This window comes from Buceros rhinoceros, unplaced genomic scaffold (genome assembly GCF_000710305.1).
Source record: "Buceros rhinoceros silvestris isolate BGI_N320 unplaced genomic scaffold, ASM71030v1 scaffold17984, whole genome shotgun sequence".
In the NCBI taxonomy this organism is placed as follows: Eukaryota; Metazoa; Chordata; class Aves; order Bucerotiformes; family Bucerotidae; genus Buceros; species Buceros rhinoceros.
In genome coordinates this window covers 28332-30174 of record NW_010410209.1, presented here as the reverse complement: position 1 = coordinate 30174, position 1843 = coordinate 28332, and the positions used below count along the sequence as shown (strand labels likewise).

Sequence of the window (1843 nt, the reverse complement as noted above, 5' to 3'; positions counted from 1 at the left end):
CAGGACTTAAGGCTTCCTGTATCTGAAAATGATGTGCAGAAGTTGCCATTATTGGTCAGGAATAAATACTAAAAAAAAAAAAAAATCCAAAAATGAAAATAAAGAATTATATAGCTTCCTGTGTATAGTTTTGGTACTCTAATAATTGTTAGGTATATAAATCTAGAATGTAAAATTCAAAATAAATTTAGATCTTACAGCAACTTAGAGCAACTTGGTAGAAATAGACCAATGAAAATGTTTGTAAATTTAGTACCAACAAAATATATTATTGTCTTGCCTATTTCTGGTAGATGTTAAGAGGAGCCTCTCCTGATGCTGTATACGAAGGTATGAATACTGTAAAAGCTGAAGACAAATACTAGAAACAAGTAGTGAACTCGGTACCTAGGGACAATAAAACTTCTGCCGAGTTTGACGGCTTCCACCAAGTCCAATGAACCCTCAGACTTTAGGTCTGGAAGTACAAATCTTCTTCATATATATACAGCACGTGCATTGCAATTTATCTCCATTGTAACTAAATTCCGAGCGAGTCTGGTGAATCTAAAGCTATGTGGTGGGGATGTGCTGTTTAACAGAGGGGGCTGTCTCTTGGGAGCTTCCTCAGGAAGTACTGCTTTGAGTTGTCTTCAAGTGATCAAGCACTCAGGAATTTCCTACGTGAATACCTGTTTGTCGCTTTTTGGCAAATATTTTAATTAGCTTTGGCACGATCAGCGTTGCTTATTAGTGATATGGATATAAGGCACAGAAAGTTACTGGAATGCAACAAAAGTTTGCTAGACATGGTGAAGCAAAGAGATCAGAAGAATTAGAGATTCTATTCCCTTGGTACTGGTTGAAAATTAGTAACCTTTCACTGGTTTTGGTATTCTAGGATGTGATGTCCACATTCTTCCAGTTTGGGGCTTCCATCCAGCAAGAAGCCATCATCATGCTGAAGATCATGCAGGATTATGACTGGCATGTGTTCTCTCTGGTGACCACCACCTTCCCTGGATATCGAGACTTCATCAATGTCATTAAGACCACAGTGGAAAATAGTTTTGTGGGCTGGGACATGCAGAATGTCATCATACTCGATACCGCCTTTGGAGATGCCAAGACCCAAATTCAGCTGAAGAAAATCCATTCATCCGTCATCCTGCTATATTGTTCCAAGGATGAAGCTGTCTACATCCTGGACGAGGCTCGTTCCCTGGGCCTTACTGGCTATGATTTCTTTTGGATAGTTCCTAGCCTGGTTAGTGGTAACACAGAAATCACTCCCAAGGAGTTTCCTTCAGGACTCATTTCAGCATCTTATGATGAATGGGACTACAGTTTAGAAGCTCGGGTACGGGATGGCCTTGGGATTATAGCCACTGCTGCATCAGCCATGCTGGAAAAATACTCCTTCATTCCTGAAGCAAAAACCAGCTGCTACGGACAACTGGAGAAAAATGACCGTCCATCTCACACCCTGCACAAGTAAGGCTTATCGGTTCGGGTTTGTTTCTGTATGTAACCGTGGCAATTCTTCATTCTATTGCCATTATGTTTGTTGAAGGAGAATATCGTTTTTTGCTAATCCGGTCATGCCCTTTTTAAGCAATGATCTTCACACGTTCCAAGGGAACGTGGAAGAGGTGTTGCTGCACTGATAACTGTGCACACGGAGATGATGTTATGTGCTATGGCGAATAAATATTGCTCTGGATCTGTTGTAGAAGATGACAGAAATTGGTCTTAGAGGGTACGAAGCTGAGTTAATAAAATTATGCTGTTGTGTACTTTAACTATGAGGCAAAACTGACAAAACACTCTGGAGACTGTGCCCGAATCACTTGCATCAGCAGGA

At 40.6% G+C, this 1843-nt stretch overlaps 1 protein-coding gene across 1 annotated transcript in view; it reads left to right on the top strand.

The window, feature by feature from the left end:
- Window positions 1-880: 880 nt before the first annotated feature.
- The window catches only part of LOC104492934 (glutamate receptor ionotropic, NMDA 2A-like), a gene marked incomplete at both ends in the record, with an annotated part of 27699 nt that continues 26736 nt past the window's right edge, over window positions 881-1843 (top strand). Inside the window, one exon of the mRNA XM_010135538.1 lies at window positions 881-1473. Coding sequence (XP_010133840.1) covers window positions 881-1473 — 593 coding nt within the window. The remainder of the gene's footprint in view (window positions 1474-1843) is intronic.